General features: G+C 45.1%; 1 protein-coding gene across 10 annotated transcripts in view; it reads left to right on the top strand.

Moving 5' to 3' along the window:
* The window catches only part of RREB1 (ras responsive element binding protein 1), a 144199-nt gene that overhangs the window by 88676 nt on the left and 32146 nt on the right, over positions 1 to 23377 (top strand). For all 10 annotated transcript variants that reach the window (XM_055390776.2, XM_004043239.5, XM_055390780.2 and 7 more), the window contains 2 exons: positions 14757 to 14901; positions 15490 to 15626. In XM_055390776.2, coding sequence (XP_055246751.1) covers positions 14757 to 14901; positions 15490 to 15626 — 282 coding nt within the window. The remainder of the gene's footprint in view (positions 1 to 14756; positions 14902 to 15489; positions 15627 to 23377) is intronic.

Genomic DNA, 23377 nt, shown 5'->3' on the forward strand with positions numbered 1-23377 from the left:
TTGGGTGGGCCCTCTGCTGTGGCATGATTCTCTGTAGCGTGGATTTCTGGAGTTTCGTTTCTCTGAAGGCTTGATTCCACAAGGCTGGTCTGTGCTCTGCTCCTCAACAGCACAGTTGACAACTACACAGCTTACCCTTCCCCCTCCTTCTGCTCACCCCCTGCTCTGAAGGCTGTCCACACGCACACATGGGATGCACAACTCCGTGTATGTGCACACTCTTCCAGATGAGCCCAGCCCTCCGGTGTTGCCTGCTTGAGGCAGATCTGGGCTCCACCCCAAAGTTGTTTTGTTTTTTGTTTTTTGGTTTTTTTTGCTGAAACACTCGGCCTCACAACACAGACTCTGAGGACTACATCCTTTCAAGTTTCAAGTTACTCTTAGCTGATATTGAGGTGCCTTTATAGAGCAACTCACTCTATTTCCTTTGGCCTGTAGTCATTTTACGAGTATTTGTTAGTTATCTGTATTTGTAATGCTACTCAGTCTTTTTGTAGAGTTTCCTTTATCTTAGTTTTATAAGAGGACACTCAGAATTGTTATATTGGTCAAATAAAGTAAACTTCACAGAATGAAGGTAGCATATTAAATTATGTGTAGTCATTGACAGTTGCTTTGTAGCACTGATAAAGCCTATAACTTACTATACTTTTTTCTAGTAAATAAATTTACTTGATCTTTTAAAAGTAATTATATTTTGGCAAGTAGGGAGATGAGAGTGATGCTAATTCCAACTTATTTTGAGAAAGGTTAGGATAAAGACCTTTTTAATTTATTACTATATCTGGTACAGCTTTGTGAGCTGCCACTTCCCTGTATGCAGATTCTCATGTTTTTGAGGTTTGAAAATCCTTTGTCCCAAGCCTTTCTAACCACAGCTCAGTTGCTGAGCAGAAGAGTAGGTTACCATCAAGTACAAAAGATGTATCACGGAAACATCACTGTGGATCCAGCTTTTAACTTCCCAGAACTCTTTATCAGTTGCTCCCACGTTGAAAATTTGGATTGAGTGGTGCTCGTCTTCCAAAACAAACTTGGGAAACTGAGCCAGAGCACGCCTCTGGGAGAGCTCAACGTAGGAAAAAGGGCATTGAGCTTTGCAGTTTGCAAAGCTTGTTCCAGAAAGTGCTGAGCTGCAAATCTGTGAAGAAATGATACTTGAAACAGAGGACTGAAATGTGCCTCATTTGGAATAAAGCCTGTCTCTAAAACTGGTATTTTCCTTTTAAAATTGCCTTGGGAAAATGGGAAATTAATTTTCACTTTGCTCCTTATTTTACAGACTGTAGACTTTTAATTCTAAAGAGTTGTGGAGCATGTCTTACATTTAAGGGCATGCTTAAGACCCTGGCAGGGGCAAGCTTTCATGACTAACTTCACTGATTCTTTGAAGAGTAGGGATGTGTTCTGATTTCAGCTGTCATTAGAATGGTGAAGATGGGCCAGTACTTTGGGAGGCCAAGGTGAGTGGATCACTTGAGGACAGGAGTTTGAGAACAGCCTGGCCAACATGGCAAAACCCCATCTCTACTAAAAAAACAAAAATTAGCCAGATTACCCATAATCCCAGCTACTCAGAAGTTGAGTTCACTTGAACTCATGAGGCGGAGGCTGCAGTGAGCTGAGATCACGCTGCTGCACTCCAACCTGGGCAACAAAGCGAGACTTTGCCTCAAAAAGAAGGGTGAAGATGAAGAAGGGAAATCCTTGGAACATCATCTAGTTGTTTCGTTGCAGGCTTTTTTCCTGCAGCCATAGGCACGATTTTTTCTGTTGCCAAGTATGGGAGACATAGGCCCTGAGGATGCCCCTGGACATCAGGATAGGCTTCAGGAAGAGGCTTATATGTTCCTATTATGCTTGAAGAAAATATTAGCTGCGCAGAAATGTGACCTGCTCCATGACAATTGAGACCACGAAGGCTCTGAATTTAGCATGCTACTCTAAGATGCTTAGGCTAAGCCAGCCCTTGGCGCACAACTGCAGTTGGGTATCTGGAACAGGTGGCCAGTATTAAATGAGACAAGGAGCAGAGGTAGCACAGTGTCTCTGAAAGCAGGGGACAGTCACTTCTTTACCCTCAGTTCCACGCAAGAGGAAGGGTCTTGTGAACGTCCATCATGGTCGTATCAAGTTTCTGAGGACACCCTGTAGCTCGTTCTGGCGCTTGCTGCTTCTGAAGGGTGGAGGTGACCACTCAGAGGTTCAGTCAGTCCCATCTTAAAATTAATCTCGTAATCACCAGGTCCCTGTCCCTCTTGACATATTCTTCTGCAGGAAGGAAAGTATCAGGACAGTTCACATGGGAATAAATTATATATTTATTTGTAGGATAAAAATCTGTGGGTCACCCTGCCCCAGACTGTGTGAATGTTTTGTTTCCCTTGAAATACTTCTATGGAAAAGAAAATCTTAAAAGCATTTCAGTTGTCTACATCCGGGGGAAGGACAAATCAAAAGCAAATGTCCTTCAGGGATGCTCAGAGATCTTAACACATTTAACTCCACTTAGAAGGACATAAATGTTCTGTGCAGAGACTGTTGAGGGGTTCGTGTAAATGTGATTTTAATGGGATATACGTAGTCAGCATAGCTGTATGAACTGTATATATCTCCTTATATATGTTGGGCATTTAGTGAATATTTGGTACTGTAGTTTCATTATGATAATACTTGGGTATCAAAGCAGTTTTCAGCATATGTTAGTACTCTGAACACTAAAATAGACATACTTCTGGTATAATTTAGAAAGCTTTTCTTTAAGAAGGGCTGAAACTTCTCGTTTCAACCAGATTTAAAAAAATATGTAAGTGTAATATCCCATTCCATGATCATTCCACTTAATATGCTTTTCACTCTTGAGAGTGCACCTTGGTAAGAGGCCCATAATCTTCCCTCCAGAGTGGAGATTTTCCACTAGATAAGACATGGAGAAAAAGAGCGGATATTTACAAATCTGTTTATTGCAGCAGAATGTCTGGGCTACCAGTTCCCCCCAATAGCATTATTAAGCTTTCACCACATAAGCTTATTGATTGATTTAACAAATTTAGTCTTTCTTTATATCTCGTTGGCTGGATTTGAAACCTGGGTGCTTTTGTTTTTACTTCAGTAGTGGTTTAAAGAAGGGCGACATTTTCTTTGGTGCTTCTGAGTCCTCTGATAGCTCCGCCTAACTTTTCTGGCCAGGGCTGATAAAGGATACTCCTTGGAATGGTCAAGAGCCTCAATTTCTTCATCTTTAGTGGGGGTAACGTTTACTCACAAAATCTGTTAGAAGGATTAAATGCTGTAACATATACTCAAGCCTCTGGCTCACGTTAGGTGCTCAACAAATTGTAGTTCAAGGCCTTCTTTCTCTTCTCCCTTAAGGTATTTAACCCAGCAGTTCCTTATACATACTAGTTCAGCAGATGGATTTACTGAAGTGAGAAAATAGACTCCCAGCTTCTTAACAATTGGGGCAACATAGACTGCATTCTAAGAACCCAAGAACCTGGTAACAGTGCTGTGTATCATGTGCTGAATTTCCATGGCCAAGTTGTGCAAATCCTTATTATTTGAACACTTGCCTTTTTTTTTTTTTCTTTTTTGATTGCTTGTTCTATGATGTTTACATATATATGTGTGTGTGCTTGGGTTTTGTGTGTGTGTGTGATTTTTTGTTGTGTTTTGTTTTGTTTTGAGACGGGGTCTCCCTCTGTCTCCCAGGGTGGAGTGCAGTGGCGCCATCATAGCTCACTGCAACCTCAACCTCCCAGGCTCAAGCGATCCTCCCACCTTACCCTCCCGAGTAGCTGGGACTACAGGCACACTCCACCATGCCTGGCCTGTTTTTATACTTTCTTAGTGTGGATTTGCATTAATACTATTAGATGAGATTCTGTGGTTCTTTCCAGAATTTTTACTTTGCATTTTAGAAATCTGTGAATAATCGAAAGCTGCCACTATCCTCTGAGAAAAAGGGTAGGCAAGTGTGATCTGTCACTGAATTTTATTCTTCAAATTAGATAAAAAGTGTAAGAAAATTATCAAAGCTAAAAGTTGGCCAATTTTAATTGACAGTCTCTTATGTAGCCTGTTTTTTGTTTGCTAGACTTGACCTTCCTCAAAACATTTTTCCCTTTTACTTTGTTTTTTTCTTTTCTAATACCCTTTAACAATCAGCACAGCTTATTTTATATATATGTGTGTGTGTATATATGTATATGTGTATGTGTGTGTATATATATATGTATGTGTGTGTGTGTATTTTTTTTTTTTTCTTTTTTGAGATGAGGTTTCACTCTTGTCGCCCAGGCTGGAGCGCAGTGGCACAATCTCTGCCTCCTGGGTTCAAGCAGTTCTCCTGCTTCAGCCTCCCGAGTAGCTGGGATTACAGGCATGCGCCACCATACCCAGCTAATTTTGTATTTTTAGTAGAGATGGGGTTTCACCATGTTGGCCAGGCTGGTCTCAAACTCCTGACCTCAGGTGATCCGACCACCTCAGCCTCCCAAAGTGCTGGGATTACAGGCGTGAGCCACCATTCCTGGCCTATTTTATATTTTTGAAGAAATATTTGAAAAGCCTCTTGTGGCCGATGCTTACTTTTGATTTAGAATTTCTCTCTGAATTGAATTGACCAAGTTCAAGTTCAGTTATGCCAAAGAGCATAACAATCATAAAACTGTCCAAGTGGACACTGTCCCCTCAGTGGACATGTTAAGCAACAACCAAGCCTTTTTCGTCCTATCACTGGTTCTCAAATTTATGATCTGGTTCATAATTAGTTTTTTATCATTTGGCCAACTGGATGCTAATATTTATAACTTAGGTTTTCTTCTGTTTTAGCAGAGTTGGTGTTGTTAGTTTGTTTTTTGGAAAGGAAATGCAAAATAAATTTTATCTTTAATGCAAGCAGTACAGTATTTTTGACATATCTTGTTGAGGTATTTCAGCAGCTCAGTCTTACCAGGTAAAACTGGTGGATGGCAGCAGAATCTGGAACATCGTGCTTGCCCACACTTGAACAGCAGGCAGTGGTGAGAGTGAGAAATTAGGTTAGGGAAGGTTAGGGATGGGCTTGCTGGGGGTAGGATGACTAGCAGGGAGCTGGCCTCTGCTCCGGAATGCAACATGCCCCGGTGTCCTCTCCCACCATGCCCCTCGTCTGATGCACTGAGAACTTTGAACAGGTCCTGAGTGTGTGTCCAGTTTAGTTTCATAACACGAAAGTAGCAAAGTCAAGAGGGAGCCTGACTTCCAGCATTAGATCACAAAATGAAACCTGCAGGGAGCTGGCAGCATTTCCACCGTAGCACTTCACAGGGCTTTATACCTTACATTTTTCCGCCTTTGTTTAAATATCCAACCTGTCCGACCTGTTCGGGCTGAACAAGCTGGTGCTAGCAAACACCGAAGCGTGCCCACTCACTGTCAACCTTTTTGTGATGTGTTAAGGAAGGTGATTAGTGGCAACATTGTCCCCCCCCAACCCCCATCCCACCCTCCCCACTGAAACATGAACAGGAAGCACTGAAGTCTTAGCCTGTGTATTCATGACACGCATCCTCATCTCACCTTTGGCATGTCTGTGTGCCTGTGGGCCATCCTCAGCTTCTCTTGGGGCTCTGGGATGCTTAATGGAAAGGTTGTTGGCCTTCAGTGGAGACAGATTTTGTATTTCCTTAAACCGGAGATTCAGTTGCATAATGGGTTCATTGGTCCTGTGGTGTCAGCACTTAATTCTTCCTCTTCATGCTTATATAACCCAGCTTGCTCAAGAGGACTGCTGTTCCAAGTTTATGGGTGGGAAAACTGAGGTCTGCGATGCTGCAGGTTCTTCCGGGGCCCTCCTCTCTGGTTTCTGTTGGTAGATGGTATACTGTTCCTCCCTTGACATCTCTGGAGAACAGAGGCCATGTGTGCACCATGTCCATCCGTTTTAGATAAAAGTGGCTATAAACGGCCTTGGTCATACAGAAGGGCTCTGTCGCCAGGTTGGTCTTGGGAGGTGACATTTCTCTTTGGATTCATTTATATTCATTCTCTCTCCAATCTTGGTTCCCCTTTCCTTGCCAGCAGTTTCTCAGTGGCCCGTAAGTAATATAACACAACATCCCCAGAGTGGGTGGCTTTCCTTTTTCACTACGCTGCTTCTTGCACTCGCCCACGGCACCTTCCACTTTCCTTGTGGGCGCGTGGCCGACCATCTGGGATGGCCCCACCCATGCATTTCTTGTTCCTCTTTTGGAACTGGCTGAGGAGTAGCAGTGACTTAGCACTGCCCTATCATGAAGATAGTCATCTCTTCCTCCTGCACAGAAAGTGAGTAAGTAACTAGGTCCTGCCTTCTTGAAGACACCTCAAGTGATCGCCCTTCAAGCTGAAGTGGGAAATGGCCCGTGACTTCAGCACTTCCCTCCTCCTACAGAGCTTAGGTGTGGGGATTGGGGTGTATGATTTTAGTCGTTGCCCTGGGAAGCTGGTCTCTGGTGGCCGGCGATGGCTTCCCTCAGAGGGGACAGCTCTGGGCTCTTGAGGTCACTTTGGGAATGATGACTTCAGTTGGGGCACCATCACCTCAGACTGTAATATGGGGATATTCAGCATCCCTGCTGGGAGAGGCCAGTCGTGAGTGTGGGGATTTGGACCCCAGGCTGCATGTAAATGTTGAGGAAACTGAGGGAGGTTGGCCTGGGGAAGAAGAGGCCGTGACAACACAGCAGCTGCCCTGAGGTATCTAAGGCCTGTCCGTGGGAAATGAGAGCCTTCCACTGATGTCTCTGGACTCACCCAGGAAGGTCCTAGCTGGCCGATTGTAGCTCTATGTTAATGAGAATTCTCTTCGGGTGAGAGGAACATCAATTCATCCAACTTCTGAGGTCTTTTGTTTGTTTTTAAGAATGTGTGACTTTGTATGGATATATTACTATGTATTTTTGTGGATTTTGTAAATAGATATGGGGACCAAATAACATGAAAATTTATTTTAGCAAAACACAAGCAGGCAAGGGAAAAAGACAAGCACAGGAGGATGTAGGGTGTTACTGATTCAAGGGTAGGGCAGTTAGGAATCATGTCTAGAGTAAAAGATTTTTAAAAGGTTAGTGCTGGTTCATGTGGACTGCCAACACCTCCCTACCCCCTACTGGATCTGAAAGTCAGGAGAGGAGGAAGGAGCTGTAGAGGCAGCAGAGAAGGGCCCTCAGTTTTCTAAGTAGACAGTCATTAGCAAGAGAATGTCATCCCTCGACCCTTGGCCCAGGAGTTTGAGGCTGCACTGAGCTAGGATTGCACCACTGCACTCTAGCCTGGGTGGTGCAGCAAGATTCTATTTCTAAAAGGAAAAGAATACATATTCTTCAGGCATTATAATTCTAGCTCAATGCATCATTAAGGAAGTATCTGTACCAAGAATGCAGAAGGGTCTTTACCCAGGACCAAGATAGAAAAGGAACTGCTGTCTCCAAATACTGCCAAGGAACCTGAGGTAGGAGAGCAGAGATGGTGGTCCAGCCAGGAGAACCGTGACCCCATGCCTGGGTTTGGAGAGAAGCTCTGGGCTGATGAGCAGTGGAGATTGAGAGTCCACCAAAGCGTTTGCTTATAAGGAACATGAAAATGAACCCCTGGTACTCCTGGACTTCAAATTAAGATTCCTTAACTTCTGATAAAATTTAACTTTATCCTTACACTGGCTCCCTTGGAATACTATGCTACAGTCAACAGATGAGAGACGTTCTCTATTCTGGGGACATATTGCCCTAGTATTGCAGGGAAAGTGGGGGCTTGTAGAAGACATCCATGCTGTGGAGCATGTGGTCTTTATAGACACCTCCCAGAATGGAGGCAGTAGGAATAAACCTCAGTATCAGCCGCAAAGCTTGACTTTGTCATGGCCTCCGTGGGCCACATTGCCCACATCAGAGACTGTGAGATCTAACTGGCCAGTGGTGGTGGCTGCAGTGTCCAGTGCATTTCACCAGGAGCATCCTGCGAGCCCTGGGAGCTGCCTGGCTGATGGTATTCCCACAGCAAGCCTACAGACTGTGGGTTTACACTTCATGCCAGGCTGACTTTAGATTTTTCTAAGGGCTGGCTTTGGGGGTCAGCACAGGTGCTTACGCATTGTCTAACCTTCCTGCACACCCTGGGACAGCTGGTGTGACCTGCCTTCCGGACAAGCATGACTGAACCCATACAACACCTGAATTACTAGAAGGTGCCTCTGTACTTTACAGGTGGGGCCACACCAGGAATTGCTCAGTTGCCGCCTTGCTGTCCTCCCCCCGCCCCCTCCCTCTCTGTGTCTGCTCTCCATCCCCCATTTGTTTGCATAGAACTTGATTGGCATTACAAGCATCATCCACAGCCCTCCACACTGAACTCCTAGGCATTTGTTAGGAAAACATACACACATCTTTCTAGAATCATACTTTGGCCAGAAATGTAGGTTGTGCAGCTGTGGAGGTTCTTAATCTTATTCATTCCCTCTTTGTTTATCACAAAGCTTTGTTGGACAAAAAAAAGCGAGCACCAGGTACGGATGGGGATGTCTCTATAACCAGGCTGCTAGACCCTGTTTGAACCTGTTGCCTCCAGCTTGGCAGGTCCTGGGCCGTGCTGTGTGTGCTTTGTATACAGTGTCCTGTGTCCTGATGGAGTGACTTTCCTTACGGTACTATTCACTCAGAGTATCAAAGAAGTCGGCTCGTCCATTAACAGTCCTAGGAGGAAATTGAGACTGAAAAGTTAGCAAATACTGGAAGTGTCTAGATTTCTCCTGAGGTTTAATCTTCACATGCAAATTACATACGGGGAGCTTGAAGAATGTCTGAGACCTGCTGTGAGGGCAGCTATGACTAAGTAATCTTTGGTTTGGATCACATTTAAACTTGTTGAGAGTTTCCCAAAGGATTGTGCCCCCAGAAGAATTTTAAGAATGTTAAATTTCCCAACTTTTTGGTTAAGCATTTATGCCTGGTAAACTGTTGGAGAGACTGCTGGTATATTGGAAGATGAGTCTGGGAGATGTTTAATGCTGGTATCCAAAAAATGTCAGTGTCCTGGTCAAATGGTTGACCGAATCTGCACACGGTGCAGAGAGCTGGAGAAGTTCACTGTGATCCCATGGTTCTCACATTTAAGCAGGCTTCAGTATCACCTGCAGGGCTTGTGCAAGCCAGACTGCTGGGCCCTGACCCAGCGCCTACCAGTCTGCAGGCCTGGGATGGGACTCGGGGGTTTTTATTTGCATGAAGCTCCCAGGTGGTGCCCATGCTGCTGGTCAGAAGCCTACAGAGTGAACATTGGTGTTCTAGGAGACTGACAGGATTGTCCTCATTTTACCAGTGTGGAAACTGAAGCTGAGGTAGCCCAAGATTCTCTGGAGTCTCCATAGTTACTAGGTGGCAGAACAGAGATCACATGTCTCAAATGTGCCACTGCTCAGAGACCACCCAAAAGCTTCATTGCATCACGTGGTCTCTGTCTACACCATCTTTCCACCCAGATTCCTGATTGCTGCTCAGAGCAAGCCAGTGCTTGAATAGCTAAGAGCTTTACCCCATTCCCAAATCTAATGACTTCCATGCCTAAGGAAGGTCAGCAGAAAGTTCCTGTATTTGGAACTGGAAAGGAGAACATTCAGGGAGGCAGGGAGGGTCAGCTTTTAGGGATTGGTCTGTCTCCCTGGAGTTATTGACCAGCCTTCAGCCCTTGTACAGGGTGTACTCTTTGGTTTAACTCTGATGTTTTCAATATTCTTACAGACAACCTACCCTGCTAAAATGGACCATCTCAAATTTTAGAAAGCAAATGATTACACTTGTGGGAGAAAAGCCATTTAAGTTGAAAATCAGCATCTACTCCTAGATTCAAAGTAGGCTCCAGTTGTGCCAAAAAGTGCTCAGATTTGGGGGGTTTTTCCACGTTTAAAAAACATCTGCTGTATTTGTGTTCGTTCATCACTGTAAAAGCCTCTTTGGGTGTTATGAATAGGATAAAACTTCTCTTGACTCCAAAAGTTCTGATAAAATTCCTTCCTTAGACCACAGTGCGGCAGGATTCCTACTGTTAAATGTCATGCTTCCAAAAGAAAATTACAGAATTTTATGGAAAGGCAGAACTATACTTGGATTTTATATTAACCTCTGTCTACAATGAGTGTAGGCATTGTTTTGAATGAACAAACATATGAATTCCAATAAGAAAAGATTAACACATGTCCTCAGTGTTCATTGTTGGAGTGTTTTCGATTGAAGTCCCTTCAGTGTGGCACTGTTCATAATCTCGTGTCGTGTTTGCTCACACCAGATTCTAGCAAGGCAAGTTATAAGATGTCCTGGAACCTGAGAGTGTATGTCATAGCAATACTCTGAGTGAAGCAAACATTTTCTACATATACTTCATTCCTTCCTTCCTTCATTTGTCCGTTCAGGAATTCAACAAATATTTATTTGTTTGTTCTTCCATCCAGCAATTTAGCAGATACTTACTGACCAACACCTGTGTGCCACCAGGGCTCGTGCAGAGAACAACATAGACCAGGTTCTTGCTGTAATGGAACTTACTTTCAACTGAGGGTGAGGGGACAGTCAGACGAGTGAAATACATGATACCTTCAGCTACTGCTGTGTGCTGTGGAGGAAGGAACACTGAATTGTGGGTGTAAGAGCATCTGCACAAGTAGGGTGTGGGGCCTCAGGGAAAGCTTTGCAGGTGAGGCACGTGGCACGAAACCTGGACGGCAGGAGCCAGGCTTGGGAAGGTCTGGGGTGCAGTTTTCCAGGCAGAAGCAGCAAGCACCTGAGTCCCAGAGGCGGGAACTAGTTGTATGCATTTGAGTGACCCACAGGGGCTAGTCTGTCTGAAAGAGCTTTGGGATGGAAGAGGGCAGGATGCTCCACTATTGAAGTCTAGCAGATAGGTGGAAGCCAGATTTATTTTAATTCTAAGAATGGGACTGTCAGAGGAATTTAAACAGGGGAGTGGTATGATTGGTCCTGTGTTTTAGATGCTCAGTCTGGCTGCTGGATAGAAAATGGAAAATAAGAGAGCAAGAGAAAGAGCAGAGGGGCCAGCTTAAGATACTAAGACCAGCTGGTAGGAATTCCTGCCATTGCTAGTGTTTGTGCAATGTATCCATTGAAACATGAATCCTTATATATGGGTCTTTGCACATTTGTTCAGTTATTAGACCTTAAGACAGATTTCTAGGAGTAGAATTACTGAGGCAAAGAGCATACATATTTAAAATTCATATCTCTAGTGCTCAGCCACTTTGCAGAAAGGCAGTCACTCATTTCTACTCTCACCAACGATGGGAGAGTACCAGTCTGCTGAACCACACCAACACCGCATATTGTTAATGTAAGACTTTCTCACCCTCACCAGTCTGGAAGGTGAAAAGATGCACTGCTCAGGTGCAGAATGGAGGAGATGTGGTTTGATAGCAGTAAATGAAGGAATCATGGGGATCGTGATTGACAATAAACTTGGTAGGAACTGAGGGTATAAACACACCCAATGGAACCCACCCAGGCTCCCTTTATGTACCTTCTGGAGGTCATAGTGCCAGCCATGTGCCCTGAGCTGTCAGATCACATCCAGACTGGAGTTTGCATCTGGATCCATCATTTCATGAAGGATACCTGTACACTGGAGAGCATTCCAAGGTTACTTAGGACCAGTATAATTCCACAGACTTGCAAGCAGAGCTTGAGGGTGGTTGTTCGCTTTTGAAAAGAGAACACATTACAGAAACGCAGTAGTCCTCTTACACTATTTGAAGAGCTGCCACGCAAATGAGAACATGGACTGATGTTATAACACAGCATCTCCCTTGAGGACAGATAGACAGAATTTCTGACTCAATGTGAGGGAGATGGTTTTAACAATTAGAACAGCCAGTGAAAATGGAGAAGTCCTTGTTGGTGGAAGTGTCCAAGCAGAACTAAATGGTGATGCCTCCAGTCTGCTGTGGAGAGGGACTTTCTATGCAGAGTAGAGGGCTGAATCCCATCCCAGCTCCCTTCCAGTTCATGGGCTCCTTGTCATTTATTGACTCTCAGGATGCATGGAAATTAGACAAATTAGCCCTTGAAATCAACCCTGAGAGAAAGACAGGCCGAAGCCTTCTAAGGATTGGAATACTCTCTTTCCCAACACCCCTAATTTGTTTTGGCCACAGCTTGAGGGGAAGGGGCCATTAGTGTCTCATCATGATGATCCTGGCTCCACTTCCTGTGAGATTTTGGGAGGAAATGAACAGCTCCAGTTGCCACTCCTGTTGTTGGAGGCTAGGGAAGCAGAGCAGGGGTCAGAGCGGTGGGGAGAATCTCTCACTACAACATCAAATCCATCGTCAGACCTGGCCGGACCCCTCCAACCCTGCAGTTCACCCGTGGGCTGAATTGAGGTTGTCAATGCAGCTTTTGCTCATCGAGCGGCTGGAAGGACAAAGCAAGAACTTCCCATGTTGTACCCAGTAGTTGGGGATTTCACCCTGGAATGGAGCGGTGCTTGTGCTTTTGCACCTGGGGCTCCGGGGCTCAGTGGGAGAACTGGAGTGAGCCGCTGTCTGTCAGACTGCCTTGGCCTGCTTTGGTCACTCTGCCACTTCTAGGAGTGATGCAGTTCAAGGGCAGCCCCGGTTTTCCAGACTAGGACAGAGGCTCCGCGGTCCTTGAGCAAAACTGGAGGTGGGAATGTTCTGTGCCTGAGCTGTGGGCTCCTCACCCTCTTCACTTTGGTAGTAACTGTGCCACCTTGGGCCACAGTCCACCAGAGAGGAAGTGTCCAGGTTCAGGTTATATCCCTAAGATTCCAGCTGGTGATCCAGAACAGAGTTAACTGACTGGCGTGGTCTTGGGAGATAGGTTGGGGTTGGGGGAAGAGCATGAGCTCAGAGTTGGTGCACATAGGTCGGCTCAAGCTCTGAGGCTATGGGCAGGTTGGCCTCCCTGCACCTCAGCTGCCACATCTGCAAAATGGAAATAATGATCTGTCTAAGGTTCCTACTAGGCCCTCAACTAAGTGTTGGCCCCAGTCCCTCCTTTATGAAAACAGCTGCTTTCATAAATCCCAAGAACAAAATAATTACCATTTTGTATTTCTATAAATATTGTGTCATATGATTCAAAAGATATAGCTTGAAATGGGCTCATGAACTGTTTACAGTTGTCAACCTCTAATTTTTAATATTCTCATATCAACTGTAGAAAAGGGCGTGGATTTTGTTAATTAAAATTAATTTTGAGTAATTTATTGAAAGGGCAGGTTTGATGCTAGTTTACATCTCTTATACTTCCTCAACTCTTAGATGCTTTCTTTAAAATGAGCATTTCTAAAATTGGAGTGTGAAAAACTTGCCAGCCTTTCTTTTTTGCTCCTAATGCTGATATTGAGGGATGGTGTCCTCAAATCATAATCACTTTGGAATAGAGGTGCTTAGAACAAAGCTACTTGTTCCCATTAACTTTCACAAGGCTTTAGGAGGCCAAGAACTAAATAATGGTTGTCTGTGATTCTTTATTATTATTCTATTTCTTTCCTTTTTTGAGACCGGTTCTCACTCTGTCTCCCAGGCTAGAGTGCAATGACATGGTCATAGCTGACTGCAGCCATGACCTCCTGAGAGCCAATACCGTGCTACTGCACTCCAGCCTGGGCGACAGAGCAAGACTCCATCTCAACAACAAAAAAGGAGGGTACAGCTAAAAAGAGAGCGGAACTTCTTTTCAGAAGGTTGATGGGATAGCTCATGAAAATTTTGCTGTCTTTCCCTACTCCTGAGAATTTCTCAAGCAAGATAATCCTATAGAATAGTTATTCATAAAAAGCTGTGGCTATGGTCCTAAATCTGGCACAGTTCAACCACGGCTACGTGATGAGGGTGATGATGATTGTCATTGGCAAAACTAAATCATTTTTATGTTGGAAAATTAGGAAATTAAAACTCATTATTCATTTCTAATGTCATTCGTTTCCTGTATATCTTGGGACCTTGTTCTTAGAATGTTTGTTTTAGAACTCAATAAAGTAAGGTCACTTAAGCTGAATAACCCATAAGACTCTCTTTTTGGAATAGACATGCACATATTTTATGTAATACTTAACTATATGGGTAGCCTAGTCCTGTAGATATTAGAGTTACCACATGTAACTTTTTTATTCCACTGTCCGAGTTAACTCTTGTGATCTATAAATCCACATAATACTACGAACAACAGGGAACTGCTTTCAGGTCTTAAGCACTCTGGACATTTGCTCTGTTAGCATGTCTCAAATTTGACCACCAAAATGCTTCCAAAGCAGAAAAGAGAGATGTGTACAACAGATGGATGGGCAGTGGGTTCTTGGGGCAAGGATAGCATTATCACTTAGTTTATGAACTAGTGGAACAGTTTAGGTATCTGGGAATTCTTTATTCTATAGAATTCCATGTCCTAAAATAGTACTTTTTGTCTGCATGAGTGGAACAGGTCACCAGATAGTTTGTTTCATCTTGTTAATGTCAGTTAAGTTCATGAATGTCTTCCAGTGAACAGCAAGACATTAAGCAACGCTTTTGGACAGCACTTGTAAGAGCTTTAAGAGAGGTTCAAGGAGATTATAGAGTTTTAAAAAGATAGAAGTCACTGTATAAATTATACCTCATATCTCCTAACTAAAGAAAATTTAAGTACCAGTGCCTAAATATAAAATATTAAAAACATAAATGAACTGACTTCTTTGTTAGATCACATTGTGTGTGTGTGTGTTCTTTTCAGACATATGAAGATCCATGAGAAGGACCCTAACAGTGCCACAGCCACAGCCCCTCCATCTCCTCTGAAACGTAGGCGATTGTCCTCCAAGAGGAAACTGAGTCACGATGCCGAGTCAGAGAGAGAAGACCCAGCACCAGCTAAAAAGGTCCTCTTGGCTCCCAGTGCAGATTTACCTGCTCACGGGACTTCTGTCAGAAATACCACTAATCTTTATTTTCTCAGTGTGGAGACTTGGCAGACATACATCCTAAGCTCTTAACCTGTGTTTTCCCACACTGTTTCTGTAAAGTGTCTAAGAAAAGAGTACCAGTGTGCACTTCCTCTTGAGCCCCTCTGCTGAGCCCAGAGATGAAATGAAGAGCTTTTACAATTGTTTCCATGCTTTCTACCTGTTTTTTCTAGCTAAAGCGCAAGCTTCATAAGCATTTGGGACTCTTTTGTCCTCACTTTTTTATTACCAGTGCCTGGCAGATACCCTGTGCTGCATAAATACTTGTCAGGTGGGTGGGAGGGTGGGTGGATAGATGGCTGGCTGGATGGATGGATGGATGGTAGCGTTCCGGGAGTATTTGTTGTGTGAATGAATGAATGTTCAGGTCCTTAATAATCAGGATTGGATAATGCAACCCTTGCCTTTTATTATTGTAAATCTCTGAATTTAGCATTGGCCTCTCTTCCAAAGCCATCCCATGTGGGAGACCTTCGTGACTTCACTTTTTTCCTTTTCCCTCAGATGGTAGAAGACGGGCAGTCAGGTGACTTGGAGAAGAAAGCTGATGAAGTCTTTCACTGCCCAGTATGTTTCAAGGAGTTTGTTTGCAAGTATGGACTGGAGACCCACATGGAGACCCATTCAGATAACCCACTAAGGTAGGAGAAAGGGTGAACTAGACCTTGTTCATTCCTGTTTCTCCTGGCATGTGACAATGTTCTTAAGTCCCGTTACTCCACACCGGGCTCCAGTGATTGAACTTGGGCACAACAACATTAGGGAGGCAGTTAAGAAAGTATTGGTGTGAGGAAGAAGTTGGCTGAGAGTTGTCAGAGGGTAGCTGTATCCACAGGGTGTTCACATGGTTCACTGTGCCTTCTTTCTCTCAGCAAAGCCCCTTGAGTAGTCACCAGCGAGCCCCGAACACTGGGGAGTCTGCTATCCTAGGTGTTCTTGGACAACAGATAGATTTTCTTCGCAAAAGATGTTGCAACTCAAATGACTATTAGCAATGCATGAATATGTGGCCCAAACAGGGACAGCCCACGTGTTGGATACCCCTGGCACAGCACTGGTCCATCATAGGCACTCAGAAGTGTTTGAACTGAGCTGGACCTGATAGCACAGAAACCTGAGAAGCCATTTTGGGGTCAGAGAAAGTTCTCCTTAGTGCAGGACACTTGGCCAAAAATGGAGCCCAATACGTTTCAATAAAAAAGTGACAGGTGATTGCTCTGCCATCCAGCTTCAATTGTAGGGGCTTCCCAGCTCCAGTGTTTCTGATCCTCAGCCTTGCCAGGCAGAAAACATGGGTAGTGACAGGACTTCCCACAAGAATTCAGGGGACTCATCTTTCTTTCTCTACCTTCTCTGATAACTCATTAGGCAACCGTTAGTCCTGTATTCTTGATGAGTTGATAGATTTGGAAGTTATTCCTAGAGAATTGCCACTTTAAAAATGTTAACTGCCAGAGATTTTAAGCATTGGAAAGAATAAAGAACTACTTAGGAACCCCTGTTGTCGTTGAGAGACTTGAAAGTAGCCCATCCTGGAAGTCACACACAGCTGCAGGGTCACGAGCACACAGCAGGGCCATACACGCGTGCAGCTTTGGGTTTTAGAAGACAGCTTGGGAATGCAGGAATTTGGGCATCTGTTTTGCCTGAATCCCTGATATATGGACCAGATTTCCTTCTTGAAGACACATGTTTAGCTGTGACTTAGGAATGGGAAAGTCTGAGCAAGCTGAAGACTTATGTTATAGGGAAAATCCAAATTGTACAGTAACTTGATGCCAGGTCAAATATGATTATCCTTAATCACATTAGCCTGACATTTTTCCATTGGTGAGGGAAAAAGGAACTTACGAAGAATTTAAACTGCTGAACAATTGAAGTGCTATAAAATGTCTTTACGGAACTCCCCAGTCTCAAGAAATTGCCTGATCATTGGGTTGGGCACAGACTGGTTGTCAGGCCTAGACCCCACTCCTCTCTCTGCTCATACAGGACCTCAGCCAGCTACATCTGAACCTGTTTTCTCATCCTTCAAATTGAAGGAGGGCAGGACCAGATAATCCTTGTGTTCCTAAAACCTTATTTTTATTTATTTATTTATTTTTGTTTTTTTTGAGAAAAGTTTTGCTTTGTCACCCAGGCTGGAGTACACTGGCGCAATCTTGGCTCACTGCAATCTCTGCCTCCTGGGTTCAACTGATTCTCCTGCCTCAGCCTCCCGAGTAGCTGGGATTACAGGTGTGTACCACCACATCTGGCTAACTTTTTGTGTTTTTGGTAGAGATGGGGTTTCACCATTTTGGCCAGGCTTGTCTCAAACTCCTGACCTCTGGTGATCTGCCCCATCTTGGCCTCCTAAAGTGCTGGGATTATAGGCATGAACCACCATGCTCAGCCCCAAAGCCTGCCTCTTAACAGTTGTTTTATTCTGTCTACCAGGAAAAGGCATATGGCCCCTCCCTGTGTAGGCCCTCTAGTTCTGAGAGATTTGGGAAACTTCACAGGTTCAGGAATGTTCACAGCATCCCCAGGATGTGGGCTTGTGGTGGGTGGCAAATACTGAAATAGTTCTCTAGATCAAGGACCTGAGTGAGCAGAGATGACATTACCAGCTGAACCTCCCAAAGAGAATCATGAGCAGAGGCAGAAACAGCACAGGGGACCCCAGCTGCTGCTCACGTTCCTACCCAGCAGCCTTCAGAACCAGTGCTGCAGTGAATACAGGCTGTCTCTGAGCCCCTCTGTATACTTCCTCTCGCTTCATATTTTATTCTGTGATCAGATACCACCTTAGAAACTATCATTTACCCCCTTCTAGATAATTCTATTCTGCAGGAAAAATAATGTGGCTCCCACAAGAGATTTCTGAGCAGTCCAAGCCTGCATAGCATGGTGTGTGGCAGCGATAGAGGCAGATCAGGTGTCTCCTTCTGAAATGCTGACCTGGGTGAGGGACGAGGTTCTCCTGGAGCAATCCTCTGAACAAGGACCTGCTCCAGGGAGAGGCCAGGCTTCCTCTGCACAGAGGTTGGAGATGGGCATTGCACTGGACGCTCATCATTTTTTTCATAGTTGGGATGGGTAGGATTTGGTGGGTGATTAATCCACAGTGATGGTAGGGCTGGTGCTGTAGACAGGCTGTGAAGTTGAACCCTCAGTCCTGCACGTCCAGCTAGCCGACCTAGAGGATTTTCCTCACCTGTTTACTAATAATGCCCTGTGTTTGGTGAGGGGTTGGCTTAACAGTTTTGTAGCCTGACAGGGACTTGGCCCCTCTGGGCAGGCTCTCACTTCGCTGGCCCCACAGCTGTGGCTGAGGGGTGGCCCGTAAGAAGAGAGTTGCCAGGCATCCTTTGTGGGGGCACACAGGCCACCCCTGCCCTGTGCCTCTATCTATAATTGTTGCTAGGTGGGGTGGGGCTGGCATCTGGAAACCAAAAAGAGTTGATTACAGAACATGGTTAATGTCCCTTTGCTCCTCTTTGCTCTGCCTGATCCCCATAATAGCCTGCTATCATAGGAGGCCTGGGGCAGCCTGCGCCAGCGGGGCCTAGCCAGGCGGTGAACTGGGACAGTAGCTAGTGGGAGAGACAGCTTGTTAACCCAGAACTAAAATAGACACCAGCTCCATTTCAAATCCCAGAGGCAGCAGAACCACAGTGGGATGCTACCCGCTTAGACTGAAGGTTTGTAACTCAAAACAGCTGTTGCCTTCTCACTCTCCTGCACTTGTCCCCCTTCTCCACCCCCCACCAACACTGGCAAGGTGCCCATTGTTCCTTAATAAAAAGTGTTGGAAATCCAAACTCATATAAATCTCAACTCCATTTCCCTCCACTCCACTGTGTTTCAAATGAATGAAGTGTTGTCGTAGAACAAAAGGAAGACACAAAGCTGCCTGTAGAGATGCCAGCTCTTAGGATCAGGTGTTAGCTTCACCCTGACATGACCAATGGTCAGTCATCCCCCTTCCCCCAGGGCTCCCCAGATGAGGGAGAGAAGGCAGAGGAGGAAGCGGAGTCAGGCTATGGCGAGCTGGCATTTGGCATCGGAGGTGAGGGACAGAGTGTTCAAGAGAGCAGGCGGCTACACAGAGGACATCCTTTGTGTGAGGATGTTGCTGGGCATTGAATGTCCATCAGAATAGAACTGAGCAACTGGCCATACCCTGCTGTGAATGAAGTCAGCTGGGAGAAGCATCCAGGTCAGCCCGGCCAGCAAGAGAATCTGAGCCACGCATGTCCTTGGAATTTTCTAGTAGCCATTTTTTATTTCATTTCATTTCATTTCATTTTGAGGATCTCGTTCTGTCACCCAGGCTGGTGTCCAGTGACATGATTATGACTCACTGCACCTTGACCTCCCAGGCTTTTAAGTGACCCTTCCACCTCAGCCTCCCAAGTAGCTGGAACCACAGGCATGTGCCATCACATGCAGCTAATTTTTTTGTATATTTTGCAGAGACAGAGTCTCCCTATGTTGCCCAGGCTGGTCTTGAACTCCTGGGCTCAAGTGATCTGCCCACCTTAGCCTCCCAAAGTGCTGGGATTGTAGGCGTGAGCCACCCTGCCTGGCCCTAGTAGTCATGTTTTAAAAAGTAAAAAGAAAGAGACAAAATGAATAATGCTTCATCGAGTATACCAGTATCATCAAAATATAATGTCAACACGTAATCAATAGAAAAATTGTGAGTGATGTGATTCACATTCTTGCTTCCATGTACTGACTCTTTGAAATCTGGTGTGTGTGACGCGACCCCAGCCCATCTTGGCTGCGCCACACCAGCCACATTTCAGGTGCTTAACAGCCCACAGAGAGGTTTCAGATGAGCCACCTACGGCAGGGAGGGCTGCAGCTCTGATGCGGAGCCGTGTCTTGTGTGTGAAGGCCCAAGGGCGGCAGCTGGATGGTCACCCTGTTGGCACAGCCACTGCTGAGGGTGAAACTTGGCCAAAGTTATTGTGTAATCTTAGATGGCCCCCTGATGAAAGGAGTTCGGGTAATAAGTAATGTTAACATCATTTCAGTTAAAATGTACCCAGCAAATGATTGAGTTTGTACTCTGTGCCAGGCACTTGCCCAGGCTTGAAGGAAAGAGTGATGTTTGAGACAGGGTACGGGCTAGGCACAAAACAAGCTGGTTGGTTATAAAACAAAGTTCAGGGGTGAGTTCAGGGCCCAGGAGGGCACATTTCCCTCAGATTCCAGGCAGGCAGAGGGATCTGGTGGATGCAAAACTTCTCCTTGGGATTTTACATCAGAGGCTGTGGTGCTTCACTTAATTTCCTCTGGGTCAGGGCCCAACCGGGTCTGGTACTTCATTGACCCTGGTCATCTCTGAGTTCAAGGTGATGACATTAAATCTCTGTTGGGAATTAGTACGTAGGGAGCCCAAGGGGGCTCTGGCAGGAACCTCGGCTCCATGAGTAGTGAGGGCAGCTGAGACCACCCCCTTCCTGTATCTTAGTAGTGGGGCCACCAAAGGGAAATGCCTTCTTTTTCCTGCATTCTCCACTGTTCCAAGGAATGTTTATCTCCCTTCACTGCACGCCTACCACCTACAGAGACCCCAAGACTCCTCATATACCTGGTATTGATCCCACCCTTGTCAAATGTCATCCTAAAAACAGGGAAAAGATCAAATATTTGTCAGCATCTTCTATGGAAGAGTCTGTGAGTCTGAGGCTTGGGCAGGCAGAAACAGATTTTAAACACTTCCGGGGGCTATGAACAGAGGTCCCTCAAGGAGGGGAAGACTGCCCTCACCCCTCACCTGACAGGTACAGAAGCCTTGGTCAGGACTACCCTGTCCCCCACCCAAGGCCCAGAGCAAGGAGTGGCCCACCCAGCTTCGGTAGCCACTACACACCCTTTGTGAAGTCCCTCAGACTCTGCCCAATGCTTCACGCCACGCTGGTTTGGTTGAACAGTCGGAGCGGGGCATTGGTTTGCTGTGTGCAGCCTGGGCGGGTTCCTGGGGCATGGGGAGGGACGGCTGCCTGGCCAGGGCCCTGTCACAGGGCCATCACTGTTGCTTGCAGCAACTGGGAGAGATTAGTGCAGCTGTCGGATGTCAGTTCTCTGCCCCGAGATGGGCAGGGGAGGGTGGGCTGAGGAGAGAAGAATGTGTGAGTTGGTTGGGACTCTAGAGGAGAGGTTGTTTGCACTTACTCCTTCTGGCCTCTGGAGACAGAACAGGAAAAATGAAGCATGAAATCCCTTTTGAGAAGGAATGCCAGTCTCTCCATTAAAACACAATAATGAGGAAGGAATGCAGTATCTGAAGGAAATGGCCGAGCTGAGTGGCAGCTTCTCGGCAGGTATTTCGCAGGTTCTTCTGATGAGGGTTGCAGGGAGCAGGGAGTGTCAGCATTAGGAAATGCTCCCAGCTGAGCCAGCGTCCAGGCATTAAGGATGTGTGGGTCACATAAGGAGCCAGGGCATCTGCAAATAGCTGTCCTCTGAACGCACAGCCTGGCAGAGTGGAATGAAGCCAGCCGGCTCTGTCCCAGCCTGCCACCTGGCAGCTCTGTGACCTCGGGCAAGTGGTGACTTGGTTTCCCTATCTGGAAAATAGATTTGAAGGCTGTTGTGAGGATGAAGGGAGATAATCCACAATCCTCAGAGTGTAACAAATACTAAATGAAATTTTTCTTCTGATACTATTATTTAGAATGTATTTTTATATAAAATTTTATATAAAATTAAAATTTTTAGATATTTTAAACCTTCCAACATTTACAGTTATAGGTGTTGTGCCACTCCATGGCTATCCCATTCCAATGGAATTGAAAAGGAGTCAAATTCCAGGTGTGATTTACTTGGCAGAGAACATGAAAGCAATTTGTCCTTTACTCTTATAAACAGCTGTTTTTATCTAGTTTCGCTTTTGTAAAGATTGGGAAATGGAGTGGCTCTTTAAATTTGGTCTGAGTCTTGCTTCCCACGTTTCTTAATCCCACTGTGTGAAAAGCAGATATTTAGAAACGTGAAGGAACTCGACACTTTCATGTAACAGAACAACACATCACTTTCTTTAGATTGTTGAGGGAACCCTAGGGTTCTAAGGAAGTGAGTTTCCTGATGTTTGAAATTTGCCAATGCAGCCTTTCAAAAATATGCTTAGCATCATTTAAAAAAAAAAAATTCACCCTTCTTGCTGATTGTGAGGAGGTCAGATATCTGTCCCTCAGCTATCACAATGGTAGACTTGATGGAGTTACGTGACAGAGAAGAGAGCCCAAGGAAGCACCTGAGTGGTTTCTCATCCCTGGGCCACTCTGTTAAGGCTTTTTTGTTGACTTTGGGATTTTCATCTTATTCTGGAGAGTTAAGGTCGCCAGATGAATAAAATACTACTGTTAGTGAGCACTGGGGGAGCTAATCCCAAAACTGTTTAGCCACAAGGTTAAGAAGTTTAAAAAAAAAAAAAAGACTTTGGTGTCCTTGTTTTCCATTTCTGTAAATCACATTGCTGATAAATTTGCCTTTGGGCATGCACCCTACCCATTTTAGGTACTAGGCTCAGTTACTGGCTACAGATTGCAGATTCCCTTTTCAGGGCTGATGCTTTTAACAGTGATAGTTATTCCTGATAAGTACCTTAACTCTGCTGTGAGATATCAAAACTGCTGGATCTATTTTTGGCTGCCTCTTTACCATTACTCCCTCTAGAGAATGTCCATACCATAACAACATATTTACATATTTATCACACTGCATTTCTATCCCAGCTCAGAATTGTGCAACTTTCTTTTTTTTAAAAAAAAAAAGGATATCCTGTCTTCTTCCAAGGACATTTGCTGTCAGAAGAACAGATATCTGTGCCCTGCCTAAATAGGCAGGCTGTGTAGCACAGACAGCCATTAATTCAATGCTTTTTAAAATTTTAGGGCCTCACGGTGGCTCATGTTTGTAATCCCAGTACTTTGGGAGGCCGAAGCAAGGGGATCGCTTGAGGTGAGGAGTTGGAGACCCGTCTGGCCAACACGGCGAAACTCCATCTCTACTAAAATACAAAAAAAAAAAAAAAAAAAAAAAGCCAGGCACGGTGTCTCAGGCCTGTAATCCCAGCTACTGGGGAGGCTGAGGCATGAGAATCGCATGAATCCAGGAAGTAGAGGTTGCAGTGAGCTGAGATTGCACCACTGCACTCCAAAGTGAGACGCTGTTTCTAAAATAATAAAAATAAAATAAAATTTTAATTTACTTTTGTTTTCTTAAGACTTAGTGAATCTTAGTGTGAATAAGAACATTATTTGTTGTATTAAAGTCCCTTGAGGATTGAAAGGACAAAACCCCAGCTAGCAACTGAGTGTATTTTCTTGACCTGTTGGAGCTGGTTGGTCCCACCCCTCGCCCTATGTACCTCCTGCCTTTGGTGACTCAGGCA

The sequence above is a fragment of the Gorilla gorilla genome, chromosome 5 (assembly GCF_029281585.2).
Source record: "Gorilla gorilla gorilla isolate KB3781 chromosome 5, NHGRI_mGorGor1-v2.1_pri, whole genome shotgun sequence".
NCBI lineage: Eukaryota > Metazoa > Chordata > Mammalia > Primates > Hominidae > Gorilla > Gorilla gorilla.